The sequence below is a fragment of the Paramisgurnus dabryanus genome, chromosome 15 (genome assembly GCF_030506205.2).
Source record: "Paramisgurnus dabryanus chromosome 15, PD_genome_1.1, whole genome shotgun sequence".
NCBI lineage: Eukaryota > Metazoa > Chordata > Actinopteri > Cypriniformes > Cobitidae > Paramisgurnus > Paramisgurnus dabryanus.
Genome location: NC_133351.1, coordinates 33,500,824 through 33,528,042, shown reverse-complemented (window position 1 = coordinate 33,528,042; position 27,219 = coordinate 33,500,824). Strand labels below are relative to the sequence as shown.

Sequence of the window (27,219 nt, the reverse complement as noted above, 5' to 3'; positions counted from 1 at the left end):
TTAAATATTCAAATGGATTTAAACATTGTTTGGCTAAAAATAAGCATTTCTCTCCGTCTAAAGTGAAAGTGAAGATAGCGTCCGCGAGACGAATCCACTATCGCCCCCTGCAGGCATTTGTTATAATACATTCATAATGCTTTTTATTTATAGGCCACAAATGTAATATGTTTGTTAATGTAATGTTGTGTAACTTGGTTCTGATACTTTATTTGAACCAATTATTATTGCATCTTTGTTATTATATAATTTTAAAAGCTACTGCTCACTTGGGTCTATTTTATAACCCAAAAATAACAAATTACTCTATTATCAGTTAGCAAAATAATTAAGGACAGTCCTTGATTAGTTAAAACATTTAAAAATAACGTGATTTTAGTTTCTTATTCGTTTATTTTATCATTGAGTTTTTCTGAAAAAGTGTGAACATATCGTCTCGTTCTCGTGAACCCAATCTTGGGTCTCGTCTCGTCTCGTCTCGTGGATTGTCTCGTCACAACCCTAGTAGCTGATGGTTTCACAATGCATGTGTAGGGTGTGGGTTTGCAACACGCCAGGGCGTGGCAATCAAAGGGGCGGGGCTTACGCATCATGATGAAAATTAATATATTTTTATTTAAAACACTCAAATAAAACTTAATTTTGAAGAAACTATGATAGAAAATGAACACATACTAGATTATTAATGAATTCAATGTTTTTACCTCTAACGGGAATAGCTGCGTGATGAAGTGAAACTAAAGGGTTAATAAACACAAACTAAAGCAGATGTTTTAGAATGTCTGGCGAACGATGATAGATGCTCCAAAAATTGTAAAAACAGATCATTTCCCACTATTAATTACATTATCTTAAAGGAGTGTAACTACTATAGCATGTAAATAATGCACATAAATTAAGTAAGCAAGAGGCTCAACAATTATATCTAATCAACAGGCATGTGAAACCTAGCTAGCAGGTTGCTCAAACAACAAAATCACCAGCTAACTTACTTTAAAATTAGAAGAACTATAGACTAATACAGGCTTAAATAAACCCTAAACAAAAGTCCACTTACAGTTCTCACGGACATGTGTTTTATCAACTGGCTATTCTCCAGACATGACGGACCACATCTGTATCTCATATCGGCCGTGTGGTGCGCGTGCACTCTCGCGGTGTGAAGCGCGTCCGCGCTATTCTCCGAGATATTTTATCAACTGGCTAGTTATCCTCCAGACAGTGACGGTCCGGACCACGCCTTTCTCATTCGGCCGTATGGCATGTGTGCCCGCCCGCTTATGGTGTGAACCGCGTCCGCGTTATTCTCCTAGATGCACTTGAGTATTTTTTTTTTTTGGACGACCTAGTTAAGGCGATTAGGGTTTCCCAGCTTAGGCGGGCCGCCCGAACTGCAAAATCCTGCAGGAAACCCTGGACTACAACAATTACACGGGTTGTAGTCAACAGTTTACCTCCTGGGATTGGTAATGTAGACAAGACCGACATTATCATCATTCCTCCCGCTTCAGACTCACAGCCTGTAAGTTAACTCCTGTTAGCATTGCATTGTGAGCGAATCTTTCAAACATGGTAAGGAGCGTCACATTTCCTGCTGACATCAGAGATATTCAGTCCAATGAATACGTTCAGATTGGCTGGCCAATCAGGAACACTGCGCTTTTCAATCGATTAATTTTGTGCAAAATCATTGCGTTTCAGAAAGACCGTGAAATCTTCAGCTACAAAAATTCTAACAAAATTTGTTTTTTTTACACCATGAACCACGCAAACATATTTTATGTTGTTGTTTTAAGCAATGAAATGGGTGCACTTTAAGGCTATAATTTATTTAGGCTTAGTGCACGTTTTCTTTATTAGAAAGTGAATCTTGTTGAGGAGAAACTTGAGCACTCTTCTGTTCTTTGTTTGTATTTTCTTCACACCTCAGTTATGTGTGTTAGCACAGCGCTGGAGGAGACCCCTTCAATTATAAATGTGTGTTCATGCTGTGTTTGTGGTTTTCTTCAGAATGCTTGGTAAGCATGTTTGTGTTAGGAAGGTCTGAACAGATGTATCCTGTTATCTCAGCTGTAACCGTGCCCAGTCATGAAACACATTTACTCAAACTGCAGAACCTGCACAGTAACTGGATGTGTCTGTTTGTTCATTTGGGTTCAATTATGCTGGATGGGTTTCCTCTCAATACTGCATGACAAATCAATACTGTCGACACATGCAGACACTATAGCACATACAATACTGTACACACATATGTGTGTAACCCTTACATTATGTCTGTATAGTGTGACATCATCAAGGCTAGGGTTGAGAATCAAGGAGTGTTTCAGAAAACATAGGAATCCAATTTTCTTCATATAAAATTTATTCCCGTGTTTGTGTTGTTTCTGTGATGTGGACTGAGCATTAAAATGTTTGGTCTGTTGTTTTGGTATTCATGTTCAGTGGCGTTCAGTGTACATGAATGCAATTCATCACGTTTGTATAATGTAACATTTATATATGAAAGCTAGTCAATCCTTTAACCCAGTGACTTGAGATGGTTGGTAGACTGAATGACATAGAAAGAGGAAAAACATAATGAGTCGTGCTCAATGCTGATTGGACAATTCCTCTGATCAATGGTAATCCAATTTCCTATGCCTTGTGTCAATCACAAGTGTTGCTTTTTATTGCTGTGGTTGTATAAACTCATTATCATTGAAGAGATCAGATAAGCTGCTGGATTTGTGCGTAACAGTCACACAAAAGGAACGCATACAAAGTTTCTGTCTAGATATGGGTGGTATGACTTAAAATTTTCTGGAATCATTGATTTTATTTAACTGTATATTTCATGGTATATGTGTTTCTCACCTTTATTTTTTATATTGTTTTTGGAATATACAAGTTTGCAGAAATGTCCCACTCACTAATACGCTTTTATCAGGGAAAGCCAAAAAAACGGCGTAAGCAAAAACCGATCGGCACTGGTAGTTTTTTGATTTCACATTGCATGTAATCACTTTAACCAGTTTTCTCAGTTTTGTTCATGTGTGCACGTCTCTGCGTATAAAAGATAAATGTCACACACGGATGTAAGCCCATAGTAACGCATAGAAGTCTGCTCTCGACTCACGCAGGTGGCCGGGAAACTTTGATAATTAAAGCTCATGTTACATTTACAGGTTACAAAGATATACAACACTAAATAAGCATTTTGAGATGAATGGACTTCACAAAGCATTCATCTGAAAGGTGTTTCATTAAAAAGCAATAAATATAACTGTATATAATGTCATGTCAAAGGTGCATCTTTTAAATGAATTGTTGTCGCATTATACATTTCTGATTCTCCCTTCATTTGTGTTTCAGGTAAACGTGATCAAGGATTGACTGGTCATGCTGCGCTTTATTGGAACAACACGAGTCAGTAAATAAAATAGGAAGAAAAAATTCGAGTGAGAGAGGAGGCTGAGAGTCGTCATTATGTCTCGCCATCAAAGCCGAACCACCAGCCTGGAAGAGAAGACGGTCACGCCCATTCACAAGAGCTCCACCTCCTCACACAAGAGCTCCACCCCCACTCACAAGAGCGCATCCTCGTCCTCTTCCTCTCAGAGAGACAGTCGACAGGCAAGATTCACCCAAAACATGACCTGCATAGGCCATTCATTTTATCCACAGCTTTTTATTGTATCTTTAATAGATTCTTAACTGTAGATTAAAACATGAACAGTGCAAAATATGGCATAAGATTTTAGATACGCCGTGGTCCTGAAGTCAAACCAGATTACTCAGATTAACCATAAGTCTCTTACTTTTTATTTCTATGGTAACAGCAGCTTATTTTCCATTAAAGGAGCATTTCAACCGTAGAAACATTCATCTTTATTGAAAGATATATTTGTAGTCGAAATGAAACATTCATTTAGAATTTGGTGCCTATTTGACAGAGAAAAGGGGTGTTTGTAGTCTCACTCCCTCAACAAAGATATTGGACTTCCTTCTTTCAATGATGCAAAATGATGATTTTTACATCATTGAAAGAAGGAAGTGCAACACTGAAATCTGTATTTCTCCTGTCTCAGCATCAACTGAGAAAATTATGCATGACCATTCAAAAACATGACTGGGGTTCTAACTATACAAAGCTTAATGCAAATGGGTGAAGTGTCCCTTTAAACTTCTACACAAGAATTTGACTAAAAGGATTTTTTTGAGCTTATAGCAGACCTGAGGTAATATTACCATGGCCCTCTAAAGCAGTGATTTTCAAACTTTTCAGCGTGCAAACACCCCCCCCCCCATATAGGGGCATCATTTCGTCAATTCTTTACTTAAAACAATCTCAAACGTATTAAATGATACAATGTTTAGTTTGCTTAGTCACCTTATTTTTCTGATGTTTAATTATGTAGAATTTAAGTTATATTAATATTTTTATAAGATGTAATAAAACTGGACCCCCTGGCACCAACTTGCGCACTCCAGTTTAAGAGCCACTGCTCTAAAGTATTTAAATCATGATAACTCTTGGAATGTAGTTTTATCATTTTAATGTGGCACGAAAAACATAAGCTTTGTCTTCAGCGGCTTAAATCTGCTAAGCTGCCTGCTGGCATAAGCGAAAGCTTTTGCTGAATCATGCACACATTTACAGAGAATAGGAATACATGCTGCTGCATGGAAATAGGGAGAACTCTTGTAACAGATCTAGGCAGGTGGTGCTTAGAAGGAGGTGGGCTAGGAATACCCACTGAAAGCTAGTTATTATAGTTTATAAAGTTTTAAATATGGTAGTTCTTACAAAATCGATCACCCTCAAAAGTCCCTGAAACCGCATGGATTACATCTGATTTGAAGCCCAAAAAAGTCAATCCATCCTTCGCAGAAGTTGTTTCCTGGTCCCTGTTTTTAGCAAGGACATTTTTTTGTATAACTCTAATTGTGTTCGCCTGAAGAAAGATAATTATGTACATCGAGGATGGCTTGAGGGTGAATAAATCATTGGGTAATCTTCAAACACATTCTTTAGCAATGAATGCACTAAAACACCTGCAGCACCATATTGTAAATAACCATAAAAGCAAGAGTCTGAGGTTTTGCAAGCACCAGTCACTTTACACGTGTGTGCTTATGTGCATATTCTTGGATAATTATATTGCTCTGTTTAATGGTATTTTTAAAATGTTTGACACAGGGCTGAGGCTACATAAGGGCCAGGGTGGCGCTGGCCCACCCAGTCAGAAGGGACACAAAATAAAAGCAGAAGAAATCACGCATGCATTATAATAATCTCTCTTTAATAATCACTCAAATCATTCAGAAATAAATAACTGTTTATATAGAAAGTGTATGATTTGCATGTGTTTCTAAACCTTGCAAATGTTAACATTTGAGTGATTTTAAACGATTTAATCGCAAGATGATGATGTTAAAGTAAGCTTTTTTGTGCACACACGCAATAGCGCAGAGGCACACACATACTGAAATAGGCACATACTTTGTTTTATAAAATATATAAATAATGACTTCAACACAATATAGAAGACTTAAAACAGACATTTATTCACAGATAAATAAACACTTACAGATCTTGCCACTGCACTTAGTTGCCTATCCGTTTTTAGATAAAACATTATCAAATTCCTTTTCATCATATTCTCTTTATAAAATGTGTCAAATCAATCGGAAATCATTAAAATATATTTTTGTTCACACATATTACTATTACTATGTTAACGTTACTAAATTAATAAATATATAAATATATAAAATAATTCGCTAAAATAGTCTGAGATATGAAATGAAGAAAACGAAAAATAAAACATTTAGCGCCATTTTAATATCAATCAAAAGTTTCTAACGTAATAGTCTCTTCATATAGACTTTAACTCTTTCGCCGCCATTGATGAGATATCTCGTCAATCAAGAGAAACCGCTTCCCTGCCAATGACGAGTATTTCTGGCTTTCCGCAATACCGCTATTATCCACCAGGTGGCGCCCTTCCGCAACTTTTTAAACCCGGAAGTATTGCCCTATGGCAGTGCTTCTCAAATAGTGGGGCGGGACCCCCAGGGGGGGCTCGAAGCGACACCAGGGGGGGCGCGCGAGACCCCAGGGAAAAATACTTTTTCAGGAAGTGCTTTTTTTGCACCGTCACTTAAAGACATTACACCCCAATCACGCCGATAAGTTGCTTGAGTTTTTATTATTATTTATTGATTATATTTTATTTTATTTTTCAAATGGTCAAAAAATATTATACTTTAAATAAGGATAGATTTTTTTATTTCAGGCAAATTGATGCATTTTAAGTCATTTCTGTTACAGACTAAAAAACAATGTTAATGAAGTTATTCTTTGTTGTAAGTTGATCGATGTTTCTTTTTTTGTGTGTTTTCTTTAATGTTAATAAGGATACAATGTTTTGCAGATGTGTAATTTTATAAACAAATTATACTATTTACAGTCGCGGCGGAGAGTTGGGGTGGCGCGAAATGTTTACTTCTTCCTAGGGGGGGCGTGACAAAATTTTTTTGAGAAGCACTGCCCTATGGCAAGCTGCTGCATGTCCGTGTCTGTTTTAAAGATCGCTCTGAATGGGATCTCTATGAAAAGTCCGTCACAAAAATGGAATTATCTCTGCTTTTTGCTCAAAATGTGGTGTTTTTGCAGAAACCTACCCATATTCAAAATTCATTTTGTTTGAAAGCAGAGAGTCTGTTCTTTCATTTGGTATATGGTATGTTTATATATTTAAAGGAGAACATTTTCTGGAAGGCATTAAACTTTTGTGAAAATCATGAAAAGCGCTGGCGCTGGCTGGCAACTTAAAAAAAAAAAAACGCTGGTGGCGAAAGAGTTAAATCAATCGAAAACCTGAAAAATATATATTTGTTCTCTCATATTTACGTTACTAAAATCAGTAAAATAATGAAAGTCTCTGAGTCTGAGGTAAAATTAAACAATTGGAAATTTTTTAATCGAGCACGTGCTGGAGCAGAAGAGCGGAGCAGAGAGGCGTGTGCTGCAGCAATGGAGCGCACACATCACACTTATAGTGCACTAATAAAGGAATACAATGAATTTAATGATGGTTTCACTTAATTCCCTCAAAAAATCTGATTGATAACGCAGTAGAAGTGAACACACACGGAGCAGAGGGCATTTACTGCGCTACCCTGGGAGCTTTACCAGGTTGTCGTGATAAAGCCCATCCATTATAAAAGTTTATTCGTTATATCTCAAATAACCTACAGGGAACATTCTATAATTTCTTAATTTGTTCTTATTTCATTTTCCCTAGTTCCATTTTTTGCTGATCTGTAAATTGTTCGATCCATAACTCAAAAAACGTAATGTAATCCGTTTAACCACTATATTGTAAAATTATGTAATTTGAGAGGTCCACCTTATTTAACCAAGGTCCACTCAGTTTAACATTTCTGGCCTTGCCACTGGTTTGACATTTAGATAAGCATGTGAAATAAGCTTTAAACACCATGTGATCTTTCTTTCACAAACACATGACTAAAGTGACAGGGCAAATGAACATCTCATTGATGTTCTTCTGTAGGAGACAGATAGCTGGGAAATCATAGAGGGACTGAAGATTGGACAGACTCATGTACAGAGACCTGACAAACATGAAGGGTTTATGTTAAAGAAGAGAAAATGGCCTCTGAAGGGCTGGCACAAGGTTAGTACAACTGCACAGCAGTACTGTATATTAAAAAAAGAATTATAAATAAAATAATTAATTTTATCTTGTGTTTTTTGCAGCGTTTTTTTGTTCTGGAGAATGGGATCCTGAAATACTCCAAATCTCCTGTAGATGTGAGTTTGTTTTGGTTGTTTAGTGGTACATAAAGTACTGTACGTCCTGTGTGTGTTGTGTGAATAATACTGATGTGTAGGTTGGTCAGAGGGAGGCTGAGCTGGGATTGGTTTTCTGCTTTGGCTGCGTCATGATTCAGATGGGATGAGCTCAGAGTCAAAAACACAATCATCACTTAACGCTGATGCAGCAGTGAACACAGACGGTGTGTGTGTTGTGTGTGTGTGTGCGTGTGTGTGCGTGTCTGTGTTGTATTCTTATATCCTAAAATATACTGAAGTTACAGGAAACAGTGTAGAGAGGATGGGTCATATTTCAACAAAAACATTTTGTATGAAGAAAATGAAGCCTTTTATAACTGAAGCCTCAAGTAATGAGACTTTGCATTGCATTATTATAATAATAATAATTAATTAATTTTAATTCAGTCAGCTTAAAGGATTACTCCACTTTAATAAGAAGATATCCTGATAATTTTTTTCATCCCTATGTCATAGATGTTTGTTTTTCTTTCCTCATTCGAAAAGAAATGTTTTTTTTTTTAGGAACACATTCTAAGATTTTTCTCCATATAGTGGATTTCAGTTGATGAACCCAATGATTTGAAGGTCCAAATTGCAGTTTAAGTGCAGCTTTAAAGGGCTCTAATGATCCCAATTACGTAATCACTTGGAAAAAGTCATGTTTGACCATAGTGGGTGAAGCTGAGGTGACTGGCTGCCAAAACCACACCTGCCTAGCTCGACTCTAGTGACAGCAGTGGCAGTTCACCTGTCACTTAGAACTTTAAGGCTTAATATCATTTAAACGAATGAATTACAAAAAAATTCACCCCCCTCACAGTTGTCATGAAGGGCAAAATTAGCTATACAGACCAAAAACACTTTTTGTATCAGGCTGTAAACATATTATTTTCTGCTCTAAAGTTGGTCATTTTAGCATGGAGGTCTATGAGAATTGACTCCCTTTTGGAGCCTGCCTCTAGCGGCCTGTTAATGAATTGCAGTTTGAGTCACTCCATGTTGGCTTCATCGGAGAGATCAGAAGGTGTCGTGCTTGACATGTTAAAGGCGCTCTAAGCGAATTGAAGCGTTTTAGACCATAAAACATTTTTTGTTACATACCGGAAACATCTCCTCACTATCTGCTTGCTGCCTGTCCGCTGATCAAACTGTAAAAAAAACGCGATCTCTGTAGACAGCCCAGGCTTCACAAACAGCAATATCAACAAGTGGCCAAACCTAGCATCACAAAACAAAACAAAGTATTCCAGCCAATAAACGACAAAAAAGATTTGGGGGTGGGGGTTGGGCGCGTTCATGAAAGCACAGAAGGGAGGGGGAGGAGTTAGCTACGCTCCGTCTGTTTGAAAACCGTTTCAAACGTCAACAATAACTAACGTCTCGCAGATTCGCTTAGAGACTTTAAATATACACGTACGGACCATTTTATCGCTGGAGCAGGAGTGTGATGTAGCTCTATATCATATATAGCTCTATATAGCCTTGTGTCACTGGCCTAATCACAGCCGTGATGATATAGAGCTATATCACATGACTTCAAGAGTGATATTGCTTTTATACAACAGTTCGACACAAGTTTGAAGACTAGAAAACAACAACGTAGTGATTTTTAAAAGCCCCTTTGTTGGGGAACTACTTTCTTGCACCACGGATTTGAAGGCCTGAATGACAGGTAACCCTTTCGGCCGTTTGTTTTGAATGTCATAATAACTGAGTAGACTACTGTAAGTGTAGTTTTAAGATTAGTTCAGTTGAGAATTTATATATATATTTGTATAATATTCAATTCTGCAGTCGATTAGTAAAGATAGTGCCTACTTGAACATTTGCTTGTAAAGATTTCGGACCTCAGTCTGATCTCGGACACTTATAAAATCTCGCTTGCTCTGATGTATCTGTGTGTGTTGGTCAAAAATGAGGTTTTATTTATTCTGGTTTGATCAAACCAGCAGTATCTGGTCTCATGAATCTGTTACTTATTTCTTTTATTCATATTTAGTCTTTGTTATTGTTTTGGCGGAGGTAAAAATTAAACTATATTTATGTGCTATTGATTTTCCATTTTCTTTTTACGTGGTACGAGCACTTGCTTTATTACTGGGTGTTTGTTCTTGTCAGTACTACATAAAACAGAATCATTAAGTTAAGTGTTTTATATTGCAACCGTTTATTTTTTTTTTATAAGTCAGAGATGTTTCTGTGTGCTGCTTATAAATATCAGTGGTGATATCTCACTCGAAAATAAGTCATTAATTGTCCCAATGTATAGTGAGCCAGTGTCCTTACCTGCAGTTCCAAATGTTTTTGCATCACTTTAAGTACACTTCGGGAAGGAGAGACGCGTAAACAGACACTCCAGATAAAGCGATAATGATCTTTTCATTGCTTTAAAGAATCATTAAAGCAATGATAATGTCACACGATGTGACATTAATACGCTACTCCCTCGAAAGTTTACATCCAAGAGCTCTAAACATCGAAGTGATTAGGGCGTAAGGATAATCACTTTCGATTGGGATTCACAGACTGATTCATGAGCTATTGAACTTATTGAGACACTAAGAAAGTGTTTTAAAACAGCATTTGTGCCCATGGATGTGTTTGTGTGACCAATCGCTCTGGTGGCACCTTTTTCAGTTAGATATATGAGCGTAAGTGTTTAAAGAAGCCTCCCTCACTAATAATAAAATGATACAAATTGGACAGCGGTTACTGTTATGTTATCAGTAGAATATCTCATGGCTGGGAAGGGCTCTTAGCCAATCAGATTTGAGAACCAAAAAGAACTGTAGTATAATTAGTATCATTCCACATATAACAACTTCTGAATATTTGTCCTTCTCCACACTTGTAAACATTGGAGCGGTAGCTTCACGTATGTCATATGTGACCTTTCTACAGGATAACGTAATGTAACGTCGCACATGCTCATCCCAGGTCTAGTGCAAAAAGAGAAGTTGTGATTTTTAACACTTTTGTTTGGTCAAATTATGCTTGTTTGCTAGATCAGACCCTTATGACTAATTCGGATCGTTTAGAGGCCTTTGAAGCTGCATTGAAACTGCAATTAAAACCGTCAAACCGTTGGGTTCAATTAAAGTCCGTTGTATGGAAAAACCTAAAAAAAGTAATATCTTTTCGACTGATGAAAGAAAGACATAAACATCTTCAGGGACGTTTACATACAGATGAACTGCACACGTTTACAGTAAGAAGTACTAAGTGTTAAATGGCTTAAATTCTGCATTTATTTTAGTTTACCTGATTCTTTCATGTACAACTACTATTCCAGAAATGCAAATCTAGTACAGCGTTATCAGACACACAGAATACCTGTATGAATATAGTGTTTGTGTTGTGTTAGATTCAAAAGGGAAAGCTTCATGGCAGTATAGATGTGGGACTGTCTGTGATGTCCGTCAAGAAAAGAGCTCGACGTATTGATTTGGACACAGAGGAACACATCTACCATCTAAAGGTGTGTGTTTGTTCATCTGTATTTGTGCATTAATTTCATTATATAAATGTGTATGGAATAATAAATCTATAGAGAAAGTAAGTGGTTTTTCTTCAACTAGATGCAGTTTTGCCCCTTTTGTTTCCTGAATATCTCCTGTCTGTCTTTATTTTCTCTTTTCAAGGTGAAATCTCCAGATACCTTTGACATCTGGGTGTGCAAGCTGCGTAATCATCGTTTATTTCGTCAGAACGAGATTGTCCGTTCTCCTCGCGATGCTACGTTACGAACCTTCCCTCCGTCTGCCAGCGCAGAGACGACTCCATCCGCCACACACCAAAGCAAGGTCAATGCCGCCCCCTTCTGTACTTGTGTGTATTTGTGAAATGAATGGCAAGTTATGTTTTTGTGTCTGTGGCCATTGAGCAGGTTAAACCCAGCAGTCTGTCCTGGCAGTTACCTCCGTCTTGTAGTAATGGACAGAGTAAAGTAGCCGCCTGGTTACAGGAGTCAGAAGAGATGGACAAGTGTGCAGAAGGTAATGCAGAGTTTTATTAAACTGGTCCTTATGGGAACACTACATCAGACTGTGTCATACAACAGAGGTGTGTGTGTGTGTGTGTGTGTGTGTGTGTGTGTGTGTGTGTGTGTGTGTGTGTGTGTGTGTGTGTGTGTGTTACAGATCTCGCCTACTGCCAGTCTAGTCTTCTAGAATTAAGTCAACTGCTGCAAAATCTGGAGATCTTACAGAGGACACAGTCAGCTCCAAACTTCACGGACATGCAGGTATACAAACACACACAGTGACAGGTGGTCAGAGATCAGGTGTACAGACTGTGTTAATGTGTATAGGTATAAAGAGCTGATTTCCTCGGCTGCATGCACACTTGGGCCCTGATACACAGATTTAATATTTTGACAAACGTTTCCTTGTCTGTTTACATAAATCCTTCATGAGCGTACCTGTGCTTGGGCCAAACTGGTTGATGGTGCTGTATAAGCAGATCATGGCTGTAGCAGCCCCTTGGCGTCGACAAACGAGACACAGAGAGTTTCGACGGGTGCTTAATCCTCTTTATTTCGCTCGCTCATTAATCGTGACTTTGAGAAACGTTGCATTGTAGCACCGTGAAACTACATAAAGAAACGATATACTCATAAATACAAAACGTATGTACAAATGACACATTGTTTAAACAAATACACACATTTACAGATACCCAAAAGGCAAATTAATTTTTACATGCATAAGAAATTAACCAGAAGAGCTCGACAGACACGCAATAAAAACACATACCTCGCTCCGCTTGCCAAAGGGTACTAAAGGAACCGAAACATGAAGTGCATCCACCTTTTACAATGTATTTTTCAAACTTTAGTAAACACCATGTGGGAACCACAATGTGCTCCTCGTCCGCACCTCTCTCTTCTACCTGCGGCTGTTGATGTTTGCATTTTGATTGGCCCTCTTTTGGAGAGTTTAATACTGAAACACACAGTGTGCCTTTTCTTTATTATCCTTAAGCTATTTCAGCATTTATGACTATATTCATGGTAGGGATGGGACGGTATGAAAATTTCAAATCATGATTATAGTGACCAAAGTTATCACGGTTATCAATATTATCATGGTTTTGTTAAAATGAGATGGAAATGTTCAAAAAGAACTGATACACACACGGAAAACATTTTAAAGTTTTATTTTTGAAATTACAATGTAATATTTCATGTCCCTGAAATTATTTTTGTGGTAAAAAAATAAATCTGTCTAAGTTTATCGTGAAGGAATACAATACATTATCCCTTAAATGCCGCCTTGTGCAAAAAACTATGTTGCATGTGCGCGCCTGCATCAAACTGATTATACGATAATACTAACCATCAGGACATTTTATCGCGGTTAATCGTGAAACCAGTAATCGTCCCATCCCTAATTCATGGTAAGAACCGGTTAATCTACACACAAGTTAATGTATACACAATTGATCTATATAGGTTGGGACTGTTTGACTTTAACTCTTTCCCCACCAGCGTTTTTAACTCTTTCCACGCCATTGACGAGATATCTCGTCAATCAAGAGAAAACGCTTCCCTGCCAATGACGAGATTTTCCGTCTTTCCGCAATACCGATATTATCCACTAGGTTCCGCAACTTTTTAAACCCGGAAGTATTGCCCTATGGCAAGCTGCTGCATGTCCGTGTCTGTTTTAAAGATCGCTCTGAATGGGATCTCATGAAAAGTCCGTCACAAAAATTGAATTATCTCTGCTTTTTGCTCAAAATGTGGTGTTTTTGCAGAAACCTACCCATATTCAAAAGCTGATTACAAAAGAACCACTGAAGATAGGATGAAACGTTTTTTTTTTGTTTGAAAGCAGAGGGTCTGTTCTTTCATTTGGTATATTGTATGTTTATATATTTGAAGAAGAACATTTTCTGGAAGGCAAAACTGTGGTGAAAATCATGAAAAACGCTGGCGCTGGCTGGCAACTTTTTTTAAAAACGCTGGCGGTGAAAGAGTTAAAAAAAGTTGCCAGCGTGCACAAGAATTTTTGATCCTTTTTTGAACAGATCCTCTGCTTTCATCCTTTCTTAATTTGTTCTCTTTTTATCACCTCTCAAACATGGGTAGGGTTCTTCAAAAATACCTAATTTTAAGCAAAAAGCTGAGATGATTGCATTTTTGTAAAGGACTTTTATTACAATCAGGGTTCTTTTCTTAATTGATAACTCGTCAATGGCGGGGAAAAAGTTAAAGGATAATTCCGGAATTTAACACTTTGAGTCTCATTTCTGGTTTGTTTTGAATGAACTTAAGTGATGGACAATGAAATTTTGACAATGGGTTGTGTCTTGAGTTTTTGACTCGTTTAGAAGTGTCTCTTGACTGCTTTAGAATGGAAGTCAATGACCATGCACAAACATGTCATTAAAACAACACTTAACGTTCTTTTTCAAAACTGTACTACACTAAACACTGTACTGAAAATTATGTCTGAGAAATAATATAAATATATTTAAAAAGTGTAAGATACCAAATTTAATTCTCAAACATATATATTGTATTTAGACCCATATAAAAGAAATGGTCTCAAATCATGAATTTTACAGCTGACCTTTACTTATGTCAGTCTCATCACTTTCTCTTTACATAATATACAACCCAATCCATTCATCATCTCACAGCATCTCATCTGCACCTGTCACTGCTTTTAACCCTTTCACCCGTGTGCTGTGCGTGTGTGTTTGTGATTTAGAGTAACTGTGTAGATTTGAGAAAGAAAGAGAAGCGAGGCAGCCGAAGATGGAGGACTAAAAGTGTCAGCAAAGATGCAAAATTGCAACTGCAGGTACATCATCTTCATCACACTCACCTTTAGCACTCAAGGCCAAATTCACCAGACAGCTCCATCGGTTTTGTTACGGTATTTCAGCACACAATCCACATGTCATTCTGTTACCTCCAGTTTAGCACTTTAGTTTTAGCTAAAGGATTAGTTCACCCAAAAAGTTTGAATAAGACAGGAGTGAATTTGACTAAATAATCTTTTTTGGGCAAACTAACCCATTAGATCATTGGTGCTAGTTGTGCTATTACAGTAAAGTTAGCAAATATTTCTATGGATCATGGTTGAAGTAATTTATGAAATGATTATGATATAATTGAGCGATATAAATGGGTGCATTTTACAGACATGCAGTGAAGTTGTGTTCACTTTAAAGAGTCTACTTTACTCTAAAAACAAACGGTGCTATATAGCACCAAAAGTGGTTCTTTGCTCGTAATCATGGAAGAACCATTTTTAGTGCCATATAGCACCAGTGAAGCACCTGTGTAGAACCAAATAGGGGCCATATAGCACCACATATGGTTCTACATAGCACTATATGGTTCTACACAGGTGCTTCACCGGTGCTATATGGCACTAAAAACGGTTCTTCTATGATTACGAGCAAAGAACCACTTTTGGTGCTATATAGCACCGTTTGTTTTTGGAGTGTTGGATGTGAGGGGTGATGCTGTAGAGTAAACCAGATTACTGTAATTGGCCGTGTCTAGGTCTCAGAAACAGCCTGCAGGATGTGCAAAATCACAGTGTAAATTGGGTTTATTACAGTTTATTGGAGTGTTTTCATCATTATGAACACTACACAGCTAAACAACACTACCAGCAGGAGTTATTCACTCCTCTCACAGACCACAGCTGTGAGAGTTTAATGTGTGAATGTGTTCCTAACCTTTACACACACGCCCACACACATGCAGACACCCATGCCAACATGCATGTACACACACACACACACACACACACACACACACACACACACACACACACACACACACACACACACACACACACACACACACACACCACACACACACACACACACACACACACACACACACACACACACACACACACACACACACACACACACACACAGAGACTTTAACTTCACAGTTTAGATATAACAAATAAATATGAGCTTTACAATTCTGCTTTAATGCTTCAGTTATTATTATTTATTTATTTGTGTTAAGCGTTTGTTTGTGTTTGAATTGTAAAGTCTGTTACACTATTTTAATGGCCACGACTAAATAAATAAATAAATAGATTTGACTGTAAACATTGTTTTTGTAAATGAAGGCTAATCAAAATGATTTCATTCACCACTGTCACCCCAAACCCAACCCTTAACCCAAAATCTCATCCCATTCAGCCAAAACCGCTCTAGGTCCAGTTACGTCTTCAGTCACACAGTGCTAAAGTAAGAACCTGCATGGTGATGTCATTGTGGTATCACTTATGGTGCTTTTCCATTGCCCACGGGTCAGGTTGTGTCAGCTCACTTTACTTTGGCTTGGTTAGCTTTTCCATTGAGTTAAGTACTACTTTAGAGTGGGAGGGATTGTAGACATGTTATATTTGAGCTGCCTACTGCTGTGACATCATACAAAAAGTGGAAGTGAGCAACAGACGGAGCATCGTTGGAATGCAGTTTTCCCATACATACATGCATTTATTTGTAGTCTGCCAAAAAAACAAAGCACTTTGTGTAGCATCTCTGTCAGCATAGCAGTGGTAAGAGAAGCTGTGTGATTATATAATAGATCCGAAGATATTGTATAAATGGAGAATAGGAGTGGTCCAAGCACTGATCTTTGAGGGACTCCAGTGACCGTGGTATGTAATTTGGACAGCACTCCCCTTCTAAACATCCTAAAGCATCAAACAAGTGTAATGCAGTTTCCTGTTATCCCTAGCAATGAGACGATTGATAAAATTATCTGGTGATTTAATGTCTAAAATCAGCAGACAGATATAGCAGAATAACAACTAAAGATTTAGACTCGGCCTTTGCTAGCCGCAGAGTTTTAAAGATTGAGAGCAGTGCTGTCTCAGTGGAATGCTTGCTCTTGAAGCCTGATTGCCTGCAATCCAGCAGATTGTTTTGAGAGAGTAAGATACCAGGTTGAAAACAGCTCGTTCAAGTGTTTTTACTCCAAACGGGAGATGGGAAATGGGTCTGTAGTTGTCCACAAGTAAAGAATTCAGTCTAGGTGTTAACATCCCAGACAGAGTGGGCAAAAACTTGCCTATTTGTGCCAAACAATTTTGCCAGACTCTTACAAACCTGAGCCAATACAAAGCTGGACTACTCGCATCCAAGTTGTATTTAAAGGATGAAGCTGTGCCATCAATCCATCACACAGATGTAAGTTGTAAAATATGTAAACACAGATTAAAAATCCTATTTGTGTTTCTTTTGGTTAATGCTAGCAAACACCAACATCTGAGGTAGTGGCTTATAGTAGAGGTGTATAACGTCAATTTTCAAACATGAGTTAATAGCTTACAATAGATGTGTTTGTATTCATTTTAATAGCTAATTGTGAGTAACAGGTTAACCTTTATACAGTTTTGTTGTACTATTATGTCAATTTATAACAATAATAACAACGTTAGTCTATTGTGAACTAAACATATGGTGGAGAGGGGGGCTAAAGGGCTCATTATAGTTGTGCGTAGGTCCTACGGCGTAGCCGCGACGGCATAGGTTCCACGTCGGTTTTCATTTATACTTTTGCGTCGTCGTCCGCATCGACATGCAAACACATGCGCAATCTGCTGTTAGGCAGTATCCACGCATGTTACCTTTTAGCAGCGTGACCGTCAGAGAAGAAGAAGCTTTGCAAGTTAACCCACAAACGAAGAAGAAACAGCAACATGTTGTGTATGATTTGAGAAGACCAGCAATGATGGAAGCAAATAAACAACGACTTTTGTTGCAGTTTGAGTTAAATCACTCCTCAACTTGGCTCATCTTTGTTCTCACCGTTGCAAACGGAAATAACTATGACTGATGGGAGGGGTTCTGGTGGACCAATCACAGCGCTTGCGGTCCGCGTAGAACTGACGCGCTGTTAAAAATATTGCGAGGTGTAGGACTTACGCACGACTATAAGGCAAAGATAGCATTTAAAGCCTAAAACATGCTCTACACTGTTAGACATTTCAAAGGGTTTTTACAGTAGTCTACTGGCAACACTGTTGCCAGTAGACTACTGTAATCTCAATTTACAATACTATACTGTATTTCAGGTTTACAGTATCTCTGCAATACTGTAATTTTGTTATACAGTAAAATACTGTAAAATACACGGAGTTAACGGTACACTACTGTAATATTTCATCATTTGTATTCATTGGTTTATCAATTTGTTCTAAATATAAATTAGGATTTTATAGAAATGATTTTATTTATACTACACAAATACAACTGAAATTTAATACAAACAGCCACAGTTGTAACAAAATATAACATTTTTATTTCAAAAATGACATACAAGAACTTTCAACATTCAAAAATTGAATGAAAAAAATGTATTTAATGCTGCAATGTAATAAATTACCACAAAACACATGGGTTTACATGGGCATTAACGTGCATTGTAGAATGCACACTCAATAAATAGAAACAATCACAGTAGCTTCAAAATGAAAACAAATAAATTACCACAAAACACATGGGTTTACATGGACATTAACGTGCATTATAGAATGCACACTCAATAAATAGAAACAATCACAGTTGCTTCAAAATGAAAACAAATGTGTGTCACAAAACACATGGGTTTACATGGACATTAACATGCATTATAAAATGCACACTCAATAAATAGAAATAATCACAGTTGCTTCAAAATGAAAACAAATGTGTGTCACAAAACACATGGGTTTACATGGACATTAACGTGCATTATAGAATGCACACTCAATCAATAGGAAAATCACAGTAGCTTCAAAATGAAAACAAATGTGTGTCACAAAACACATGGGTTTACATGGACATTAACGTGCATTATAGAATGCACACTCAATAAATAGAAACAATCACAGTTGCTTCAAAATGAAAACAAATAAATTACCACAAAACACATGGGTTTACATGGACATTAACGTGCATTATAGAATGCACACTCAATCAATGGAAACATCTTATTAACATCAAAATCAATTGAACTTTTTGTATAAATACAAAGTAAAACGTTAGTAAAACATGTTGTCTTGTAACAAAACAACCCATCTGATGTCCTGTAGGTAAAAAAGATGGTTATAATAATTTTTTGACTAAACATACATTTTTATGAAACTTAAAATATCCTACAAAATATTCCTCTCTATAAAATTAAACATTGATGGGCAGTTTCCCAGACAGGGTTCAGATTAATCCAGAACTGGGCCTTGGTTATAATTAAAGGGATAGTTCGGCCACAAAATGATATTAAATCTATGATTTACTCACCCTCAAGCTGTCCAAGATGCATATGTTCATAACTTTTCAGACAAACAGATTTTCAGTTATTTTAGAAAATGTCCTAAATCTTACAGTTCATAAAATGCAAGGGTATGGGGTGCACCGCCAAGTCCAAAAAATCTGCATCCGTCATTCACAAAAGAAATCCAAACGGCTCTAGTGGGTAAAAAAGGCCTTCTGGGAATAATCTGTATGGTTTTGTTGTACAAATATCCACATGTAAAACTTTATAAGAATATAACTAGATTCCGGTAATGCGGCCATCTTAGACCCCTCTGCATTCAGATAAGAGTGTATGCACTTTGCGGAGTTCTTTGCTGCTGCTTTGTGCCTTCGCCCTCTGCGTTTGTCATACATGACTAAGAAAAGAGCGTACACTACACTGATACTCTCTCCTGAATGCGGAGGAGTCTAAGATGGCGGCAGAACTGGAAGCTAATTGTTTTCGTTTATAAAGTTTTACATCTGGATATTCCACAACACCGCAGAGATTACCCTGGTTGGATTACTTTTGTGAGGGATGGATGCACATTTTTTGGACTTAAAGGAGGATCTTAGACATTTTCTAAAATAACAAAAAATATGTTAGTCTGAAAAATGATGAACATATGCATCTCAGAAGACTTGAGGGTAAATCAGTCATGGGTTTAATATCATTTTTGGCCGAACAATCCCTTTAACTAAAAACTAAACTGTCTGTATACTGTACATGTCCTAATCAGAAGTGTCTTACCTAATCAAAGTTTTTCCATTCAAACTCTGTGAGGTGTCGTAGGAAGGAAGATACTCTGCTGTTGATGACTGTTGTTTTTCTGTTTACCATTTCCCCAGTCTTGCGGCTCACTCCAGTTTTAGCAGTGCACTTACTTCCATCCTCTGGATTGATCCTCACGAAGAATCTTTAGGTTACAGGAAAAAGTAAAAATTAATACATGTGTGATATTACATTGTGACATAACATTGTGACAGTGTGAACAAGGTCTAAATGGCTATTGGACTTGTTTTGTTTTGAGTGCATATAAACTAGGTCTACACAATAAATCACATGCCATTGTCACACGCATCTTGTCAGTAAAGCCGGTTCTTTGATTATTTGTTAATCGTCATCACCTGCCTTCAGATTGAGCAGCTTTTACTACACAGAGCCGTAGTTCACTGACAAGCTGGGCAATATTGCATTCATAATTGCGGACAAATCACATTCAGTAATGAATCAGATATTGCCTAGATTTTCAGTAGGCTCTGTGTAGTAAATTCTGCTCCATCTGAAAGCAGGTGATGACGATTAACAAATAATCAAAGAACTGGCTTTACTGACAAGATGCGTGTGACAATCGCATGTGATTTATTGTGCAGACCTAGTTTATATGCACTCAAAACAAAACAAGTCCAGTGGCCATTTAGACTTTGTTCACACTGTCAGTCCAAATCTGATTTTGGTGCATATCCGATTTGACACTCACTTTTTTGATTCAACGTCTGGCGTGTTTACGTTTTACGTCACGCTACAGCATGATGTAACCGAAAAGCTACACAAATGCGATCAGAGCGATCAGACTGAATTGGATTTCCGGAAATGTGATTTGAAAAGGTTTTCAAACCACCTCTGGATGTAGCCTGAAACGGATTAGAAAAAAAACAAACAAATTTTGTGTGCTTTTTGACCGTTCACACGTTCTAAATGTGATTGGATTCGGCTATGCACCAAAATCAGATTTGAACTGAAAGTGTGAACAATGTCTTTGAGTCTAAATACAAAAACAATTTAAAAAATCTTTCCTCGTTTAACCAGCAATAAAAATTATAGAGAAAACAGTTTAAAAGTTTACCAATTCTAAACACAAACTGGGTGTGATTGTCTCTTGTACACTGTAAAAAAAATCCGTAGAAATTGCAGCTGGGTTGCCGGTAATTTACCGTAGATTTAAATTTATGTTATTTACTTGCAAAATTTTGTTCAAAGTTGAATGAACATTTAACATTTACAAGTCTTTGTCTTTACAGAGTAAAACTAAACAAACAGCATCAAGTAAAACGTTCTGGGAAACAAAATCTGAAGCAAAAAACAGAAAAAGGTTGATGATGATTTCTGGTTCCCAGAATGCTTTGCATGAGACTGTTATTGTATAGTTTTATTCTGTAAAGATAAAGACTTGTTAATATTTAAAATTTATTTAACTTTGAACAAACTCTTGCCAGTAAATAACATAAATTTAAATCTACGGTAAATTACCGGCAACCCAGCTGCAATAACATTGTAATTTCTACGGATTTTTTTTACAGTGTACTTGGCCTGCAGCCTTTATACATATTTTTGGATATAAAAAGTGTATATGAGAGAACCATCTTTGTGAAAGCACCATCTTTGTAAAACTGCTTTGAACACGTTTTGCACTTTTGACAGAGATAGTTCCCCTAAAAGCTAATAAAAGAATGTCAAAAACAACAGTTATGAAGGAAGAGGTTTTGAGGAATGTTTGTAACCAAACCAATGATGAGCCCCATTCACTTACATAGTTGGAAAAAGAATACTATGGAGGTGAATGGAGCTCATGAACGGTTTGGTTACAAACATTCCTCAAAATATCTTCCTTTGTGTTCATTAGAACTATCCCTTTAAACCAGGAGTGGGCATTCCTGATCCTGTAGGGCCACTGTCCAGCAAAGTTTAGCTTAAACCCTAATCAAACACACCTGCAAGATTTAATCAAAGACTGCAGGATTAATTGGAAATTATATTCAGGTGTGTTTGATAAGGGTTGGAACTAAACTTTGCTTGACAGTGGCTCTACAGGACCAGGAATGCCCACCCTGATTGAAACAGATGTGAAATAAACACTGAATTAAAAGTAAATGTGGAGAAACAAAGAGAGGTACTTACCGTTGTATGAGTTCCAGTGTCACACAGGCTTGCTCCTGGTATTCTATGTTGAAAACATAGAAGCTTGCAAAGAATACTGAAAAGGCATCTGCGAATCCCAGGTGCTCCTCCAGAATATAAGCCACTTTTCCATCAATGCTCACCATCCACTTTGATGCAGAAAGAAACGTGTTCCCTAAAATACATGCAAATAAAGGCTTAGCTCAAATGGACAACACAAACCCTTCTCAAAATCATAGGCAAGTCTTTTCTTACCAAGCATTATTAGTCTGGGTGTGGCTGGCAGACTCGTGTCTTCCTCTATGGATGACTTTGTTGCAGTTGTCTTTAAAACAGAAACATTTGTGAAAACGAAATTAAAAAATGATGAATAATATGCTAATAAAATGTCTACTTACATCTGCCAAAATAAAGATGGAGTCTTCTTTTTCAAGGAAGTGCTTCATCAGAAGCAGCACTGCTGCTATGCCGGTCCGGTTCTGCTGCATGACTGTTGTGTCATTGTCAATGTCGTGTAAAAGTCTCTGGATCTGGATGTCTTTGTTTTGTGTTCCTCTTTGAAAAAAATGTATGATCCTCTTTCCTTTGGTTTGTAGAGCCTCTCCTACTCGATCACAAATGTCAATACCTGTGAGAGTTTTGAAATGGGCACAGAGTCCTCTTTTTGTAAAAAGAAAAGGCCATTGTTCCTCAACTGTAATCATACTTGGGGGAGGGCAGCTGTTTATCATGTGACGTTGATAAATGTATGTCAAATTCATTGACTCGTCAATTTCTGGCAAGTCAGCAGCTCTGGGGCCAGCAGACTGAAATATGACCACCATATTTTGTCTTCTGTCTTCTAGAGATTCAACTGTCTCTCCTTCTGGTAGATGTTTTGGCTGCCAATTTGTGCAGCCATAGCGGTCTTGTTTGCTTCGTACGGTTTTGGAGGTAGCGCTACCACCACTAGTTTCTGTCACTGCCCTTGGTTTCCGCATTCTTTCCCTTACATTGTTGCGGTTGACATGTTCAACTCTTGTTTTAAGTTGATTAACAAGTGAATAGTAACCTATTCCTAATTGTTCACCTTCCTCATCTGTGTCTGCAAAGGTCAAAGGATATTTTGACACAATCACTTTGGCTATATCTACACAGGCAGCCCTATTGGGATTTGGACAGCTTTTTTGCATAGCTGCCACCACAGTTCTCACCATGGCTCTTCTGTCTGCAGAGTTAGCCCTATGCCCTCTTAATATTGCCTCTGAGAGTGAAGTAGGCATCTTGTCCCAAGGAATCTCAAACTGATGGGTCCATGAGTTTGGTGTTTTTGTTAAAGATAATCCAGAATTGCGGGACTGTGTACAAGATGGTGTTGGGTGGGAACGTTCATCAATCAATTCGATGTTCAAGGTAGTGACTGGCACTGGGCCTGTCTGTTCATTTGGCACGCAGTTGGCAGTAGTGTCCACTATATTCAATTATTTGAGAGAGAAAACAAATACATTAACAAGTTTTTACAAATACATTAACAAATATTTACAAAGTTAGCTTATTTACAGTATATACTCTTTACATATAAAATAACTAAAATTTTATGAATGATTCTCAAATATGCTTTAATTTTCTAAACAATCCAACATCAATAGTTATTAATAAGTCACATTTTCTGTGTTTTAAGTGGTATCACAATATCAATTTATGCTTAGATGAGAACAATTAATTAGTTTTATCCCTACTGTCATTTTAGAGGCTACATTAATTTAGTAATTTAAAATCATTATAAAAACATAAAATAATAGTGTCTCAAGCTTTACCAAGAAAGATGTCTTATACAGTATCTTCAAAATTTTACACTGCTATAGACCCACTGTTTCCTCACCTCTTTGTTTAAAGGTGTGGATGACTTTCAGGCACTGTATTGGTGTTAAAAGATGCTGCAAGTCATCCTTCTCAATAAAGGCAAGGTCCTCTTTTCTTGTTACTCCAACCGCTGATGACAGGTGTTCTATGAGGACCTTCAATCTCTCATAATCTAAATCAGGTAGCACTCTTTGAATTTCCTGAATGCAGTCGACATCCATACCTAGAACAAAGAACACACAGAATGATGTAAGCAAACAGTAGGGAGGTCAAAGATGTTGTACACTGCCAGTGGGTAATAGTCTTGCAACCTGTCTGCATTGACATATGTATATTCATTATCTGACTTTAGGTAGTAGACTCCAAGATCAACTAACAGAACTGCATGATGTACCAACGCAACAAAGTAAACCTCTTTGTCATCAGTAAATATTAGGGATATTTTCCCAAAAACCAGTGCATCACCAGTGTGCTTTAAAACAACAACAAGGCCCTTGCTGTACTTGGTCCCTTTATAAATTACTGATGAAACCTCTGAGGTTTTGCTTTTGTCAATACCAGCTGACTTTAACAGCATCTGTATATCCCTGTTGTATGCCTGCTCATCAATTTCATTTGCTTCACCAGCAACCTGAATAGGAGGAGGAAACAACTGACCACAACTTAGGTATGACTGTAGAAGCTGGTGTCGTTCTGCCAGTGTTTTACTTAAGTGTAAAAAATTTCTAAGTTTCCTGGCACATTCCTTGAAATAGGAGTGCTTGCTCTCAAACCGGAGGGTCCACAAGCGTATCAGTGGCCCAAACTTAAGGATAAGATCAGGATAATGCAACATGTAGTGATGCTTTGGTTTGAGGGGGTGGTCAGGGAACATGCTGCTGCGCAAATACATATATTCCTCTAGCAAAACTTTCAGATATGCAACCTCATTCTGGTTAATTTTTGGAGCACAGATTAATTCAGCTATTTCCTTTAGTTTTAGACACAACTGCCAAACCTCACTTTCAATAGGATGTTTGATCCACTTACCAACATAAACTGGTAACAGTCGTAAGAGACACCAATTCTGTGTTGCTGTACCACTCAGCTTTTTAGCATTTTGCTTAATCTCACATGGTTTGTTATTCGAGTCACTACCCTGAAGTTTTGTTTGTGAAATGGCACGATTTAGCTGTAAGTAAGTGAAATCTTTTTCAACTTTTACTAAATGTTCAATATAGAGGGCCAAATCATTTGCTACTACTCCCTCAAAAAGGTCATGTCCAAGACATGGAGGAAGGCCGCTGCAGACATGAAAAGACTTCAGTGTGTTAAAACATGAATCAAATTTGATTCCATCTACTAAATTCTGTTCAGAGGTCAGTCGCTGAACACTGTCATTATAATTTGCAGGTGTTCGTTGTGGGCCAAATACCAGTGGCGATTTGGTAAATGTTTCCCTGTCAATCAAGCAGTACCTACAAAAGTTTGTGCTACTGCTAAAATTTTCTGTAAATCCACCAACAGAGTGGGAACCAAGATTGTCACCACATATGGCAAGTAGTGATGCTTTAATGTGGCTTCCATCCTCTAGCTGAAAACCTGAATCCTCCAAGTCTTTAAGGTCACCAATAAGGCGGGAAAACACCTTGTCCTGACCAAAATACTTAAAATCTTGCTCTCTGCATAGCAAAACAAGTTGTGTAGGGTCAATAGTGGATCGATTATGGGGTAATATTTCCCCAAGTGTCATGTACATGGCCATAATTTTGTGCTTTTTTTTCCCAGAGCCTAGGGGGTTTGTCACCTCAAAGGCATCAAGGTACAGAATAATTGACAAAGAACCAGAATCCTGTAAAATGACATTTTGTTTAAAGTTTTTGCCATCATTTACATCGTTTAATAACATATCACTTTGCACATGGAGTTTGGACTGTGCATACTGGTCTTTCACAGTGGACTGTTTAAACAATGCAGAAAGTGTATCCTTTACAGGAACATACTGACAAAAACGTTCCTTACCACTGGTATCTGTCCCTAGGTATATTTGAGCAGGTGCAACATAATCAAATTTTTCTTTGAAATATGTTTTCCTGGTTCTGTCAGATCTCAAAACACCTTCATTGCAAACAGTTAATAGATCCGTCTGTCTAATGTCCTCAATTATTTTCTGTATTTCATCCTTGGTAATGTTTAGCCCTGTCAGTGTCTGCTCAACTTTTTGAAGCACTTTCTTCATTCCAGTGCTATGGACCTCCTGAAATTCCTCAACAATGCACTGTACTGTTGTGGCTGGCAAAAGCAGTTTGGCCTGTAGTTTTAAATAAAACAATGCCAGATTCTTTATAAATATGTCAGCGTATAAATCTTGGATTGTTTCATCACCATTAAGCAGTGGACAAAGATTCTCATCAATGTCACTGATGTCTTGATCTTGAACTTGCAGTCTTGAATTAGTATCTGGTGGTGTATCTGGCTGTGCTACACATGACTGCCTGTGTTTTCTAGATATGTGTGTAGCAAAGGATGACCTCACTCTAAAATATTTTGAGCATCCCTCAAAAGGACAAGTTACTTTTTTACCATTCCGTATGTGTATTCTTAAATGTATGCACAACGATGATAAATTATCAGTCACATAATCACATCCTTGAACGCTGCATTTTTGGTTACCACTTTGCTGATACACATTATGTTTTTGTGACACAGCAGGTGTGTGGTTTCTGTACATGTGGGACTTTAAGGCAGAAAACGTTCTGAAGTTGCAAGAGCAGTGTTCTATGCCACATGAAAATCTGTGATTAGCCAAGTTTTTATGAGTTTTGGTATGGGCACAAAAGGTTTTGAAACTGGCAGTGTGGTGGCTACAAACTTTGCAGATATACATGCTGCTAGCAGTCTTTTCACTACAGACACAAAAGAGTTATATTTATACAATATGGTCAATAATGGAGCTTTTTCATGTACCTCTTGTTGAGCTTATAATTTTTATGTTCAAACAAACAATTTACTTTCAAATATAGCGTTTAAACATTGGCCATCGATAACAAACTCTACTTTATAATTTAAACGATACAATAAACGCGTAACAAGCAAATGTTATTAGGTTATTAATTCAGGTAAACAAACCATATAACAGCGTATCAAATATTCTTACCTTGCGGGCCTTTTTCTCTTCCCCGAATGAAATCTTCTGGGTCTTCAAGTCATTAAAAAAAACCCGTCGTCTCCGGGATATAAATCGTCGTCAAAAAAAGCACTGCTGGTGGAAATTAGCGTTAAAAACCCATTTGCTTTTATCCTCCGTTAGTTCCTCGCATCTGTGTCACAAAACACGTACCTTTACTGTCAAATCTTCGTTAAAAAAGCACTGTTATTTGTGGCAAAACTC

General features: G+C 37.5%; 2 protein-coding genes across 4 annotated transcripts in view; one reads left to right on the top strand and one right to left on the bottom strand.

Annotated features, from left to right (window-relative positions):
• Positions 1–27,219, top strand: part of osbpl6 (oxysterol binding protein-like 6) — an 81,396-nt gene that overhangs the window by 24,332 nt on the left and 29,845 nt on the right. For 2 of the 3 annotated variants that reach the window (XM_065293185.1, XM_065293184.1), the window contains exons 2-9: positions 3,355–3,615; positions 7,563–7,685; positions 7,769–7,822; positions 11,211–11,324; positions 11,488–11,649; positions 11,733–11,841; positions 11,986–12,089; positions 14,563–14,655. In XM_065293185.1, coding sequence (XP_065149257.1) covers positions 3,469–3,615; positions 7,563–7,685; positions 7,769–7,822; positions 11,211–11,324; positions 11,488–11,649; positions 11,733–11,841; positions 11,986–12,089; positions 14,563–14,655 — 906 coding nt within the window. In that variant the 5' untranslated portion in view covers positions 3,355–3,468. The remainder of the gene's footprint in view (positions 1–3,354; positions 3,616–7,562; positions 7,686–7,768; positions 7,823–11,210; positions 11,325–11,487; positions 11,650–11,732; positions 11,842–11,985; positions 12,090–14,562; positions 14,656–27,219) is intronic. The other variant, XM_065293186.1, reaches the window with a different exon arrangement.
• On the bottom strand, positions 19,860–25,593 carry LOC135782886 (uncharacterized). Its single transcript, XM_065293373.1, has 7 exons — positions 25,354–25,593; positions 24,408–24,480; positions 23,869–24,072; positions 22,406–23,457; positions 22,263–22,332; positions 22,008–22,182; positions 19,860–20,025 (listed from the first exon to the last, which is right to left on the bottom strand). Exons 1-7 carry the CDS (start codon positions 25,591–25,593, stop codon positions 19,860–19,862), a joined length of 1,980 nt encoding a protein of 659 aa, XP_065149445.1.